Source organism: Pyrus communis, chromosome 3 (genome assembly GCF_041283825.1).
Source record: "Pyrus communis isolate YQ-2024b chromosome 3, ASM4128382v1, whole genome shotgun sequence".
In the NCBI taxonomy this organism is placed as follows: domain Eukaryota; kingdom Viridiplantae; phylum Streptophyta; class Magnoliopsida; order Rosales; family Rosaceae; genus Pyrus; species Pyrus communis.
This window is the reverse complement of record NC_142567.1, coordinates 18867103-18869827: the sequence shown is the minus strand read 5'-3', so window position 1 is coordinate 18869827 and position 2725 is coordinate 18867103. Positions and strand designations below refer to the sequence as shown.

The 2725-nt window shown below is 45.3% G+C and overlaps 1 protein-coding gene across 1 annotated transcript; it reads left to right on the top strand.

Moving 5' to 3' along the window:
• Positions 1 to 488: 488 nt before the first annotated feature.
• LOC137714370 (uncharacterized) lies at positions 489 to 872 on the top strand. Its single transcript, XM_068453603.2, has one exon. The coding sequence runs from the start codon at positions 489 to 491 to the stop codon at positions 870 to 872; it is 384 nt and encodes a 127-aa protein (XP_068309704.2).
• The last annotated feature ends 1853 nt before the right edge of the window (positions 873 to 2725 follow it).

Genomic DNA, 2725 nt, shown 5'->3' with positions numbered 1-2725 from the left:
TGTACCGGCAGTTGAGCACTACTTCCTGTTGCACGTCACACTGCCCTAGTCGACCCTTGCTCCATAATTTACCTCTAGAATGGTCCAATACCGACAGTTGAGCATCTCCTGCTAAATGTAACATGGCCTCAGCTCCACGACTCCCTACCATGCACCAAGATGCTAAGAAGTTAGTACAAAAGTGCGACCGTTGCCAGCGTTACAAGCTGATACCAGCACTGCCTGCCAACGAGCTACACCTGCATGCGAGTCATTGGCCGTTTATGCAGTGGGCAATCGACTTGGTAGGACTTATGCCGTCTGCTACTGGGGGCAGAGGCATGATAATCGTGGTAACCGACTACTTCACCAAATGGGTAGAAGCAGAGCCCAAGACGACCAGGACTTAAACGAACATAGAGCACTTCATATAAAGGAACATTATTTGCTGATTTGGCATCCCACAGTCCATCGTCACTGACAACGGCCCGTAATTCGTGGGTAAAGGTATGGCGAAGTTTTTCCAAAAGTATGGTATCAAGCAGCACATGTTCATGCTGAGATATCCTCAAGGCAATAGGCGGGTCGAATCATCCAATAAGATGATCCTCGATTGCCTTAAGAAATCCCTCACTAACAAGAAGGGAAAATGGCCAGACGAACTCCCCGGATATCTATGGGCATATCGCACCACCAAAAGACGAGCAACTGGTGAGACTCCCTTCTCTTTGGCATTTGGCTCAGAAGCAATCATTCATCCTAATGTCATCAAGTCAAGTATCACCGCTCGATTACCAAACATTAAGCAGAACAGTAAAGAGATGGCCACAAGCTTAGAACTGGCTGAGGAAAAGCGCGAGCAGACCATCACCCGCATCGCAGCCTACCAGTAATAGCTCATCTTTAGCTATAACAAAAAGGCCAATATCCAGCAGTTCAAGCCAAAAGATCTAGTCCTAAGAAAAGCCTTCATCACTGCCCACAGAGAAGGCTCCAAAAATATGGATCCTATCTAGGAAGGTCCGTACAAGATCAGCAGAGTAGGCGGCAAGAGTAATTACACCCTCGCCACCATGAAATGATAAAAAGATAAAAAAGTAGTGGAGTGCCTATAATCTGAGGAAGTACCATATGTGACCTCCCACTACATCAAAGCTCGAAGGCTCAAGAAGCTCAACGGGCACTACTTCACAAGCCAAGAATTATCCAATTGTTATGCAGTTCCTACCTTACAGCTAAGTTCTCGTTCGCTTCACTTGTTTTTCAATGAGGAATTCAGAAGTAATCACAACTTGGCTCGGTTGCATGTTTACAACAGCTGATCATTCCTGCACTTCAAAAGAAGACCGCACCCTTCTTAGAGACTCATCGTAGGAATTGTGCCCCCCCGAGGGACTAACCATGCTCTTCAGTGCGAGAGGGTAAACCAATTTCCCGACACCCACATTGGTCTGCTCTCCAAGACGGGAGAATAAACTCTACACTCCGAATATCCAAAAGTGGATGAGCCTGGCTACCCTAGTATAATTAGATGCATGATGGCATGCATCGGGATTCCTAGAAGTAGCCACATTAATCTTTTTCAAGGCTTAGCTAATTGAAGGATTTTGGGACTTTTGGCCTAATCCGTGGGGAACCGGGCCCTAGAAACGGAAGGGGCACATTACTCAATACATCCGATAGACGGTTTCCCTGGAACCCTAAAGTTGCTATCGAGTGCACTAAGGTAGCCTACGGTTTCCAGAAGACTGCCTACGGCTTGCCTTTCAAACAGTAAAGCCATGCTAGATTTATACAATCGCACATTCTTGTGAAAGGTTAAACAAGCTAACATGCATATACGAAGCTTTATCCACTGCCGACATGCTACGTAGTTGATAAGCTTCACCTCTGCCAAGCGTGGAACAACTTACACCAAGTCCTAAAGTGTTGTGATACTTGCTACGCAACCTACGGAATTGGAGAAAGCCAAGGTTAATAGCCTAGAGGTTACGCGGATTTGTCTGCTTCTGTAAGTAAGGCAGTATAGACTACGCGGGCCTGTTTGCTTATAGAAAAGTAGCACGCCTGCCACTGGTCTATAAAGTCTAAACGTTAAGGCATGAGCAAAAAAAGTGAAGATGAAGAAAACGAATGAATGATGTTTATAAAACAACTTGAAAAGGCCAAAGGAGTTCAAGAAAAACAAGAGCAACACGGAAAAACAAAGAAGATCCTAAATGCTACCTAGAAAACTACACTTTAGTAGCTTGGACATCCCACGATAACTCGGTCACCACACCTTCAGCAGTCGTAACGCTCTTAGTAGTGGCATCATCTAGCGCTTCACCCCCGGCTGCAACTTCTTCAACTACTTCACCAATGGAAGCCTGGGCACCAACTTCTTCAACTACTTCACCAATGGAAGCCTCAAAAGTAAAAGCAAGTGAGTATTCCGAAGAAATAGAGAAGGTCTCGAAACCTCGAGCCCATCATTTTTACCCTTCAGCTGCCCATTCTCCTCAAGCAAACGAACACGAACGCGCTGCAGCTCATCCACTTCCTTCTTCAGACTTTTGTTGATCTTCAATACACCTTGAAGTTCCAACACTTGGGGTTTAAGCCTATTGACAATTTCCTTGAAGTGGATCACTTGATTATAAGCAGCAATCAACTCTTTATCCTTTGCATAAGCAGCGAAACGAAGCTCAGAAACTGCAAACTCAAGATCTTGAATCTGAGGTATGTAATACCCAATCTCCATCTC

Bases quoted from the DNA above. Each gene is read 5' to 3' on its own strand.
- LOC137714370 (XM_068453603.2), top strand. From the start codon at position 489: ATGGCGAAGTTTTTCCAAAAGTATGGTATCAAGCAGCACATGTTCATG.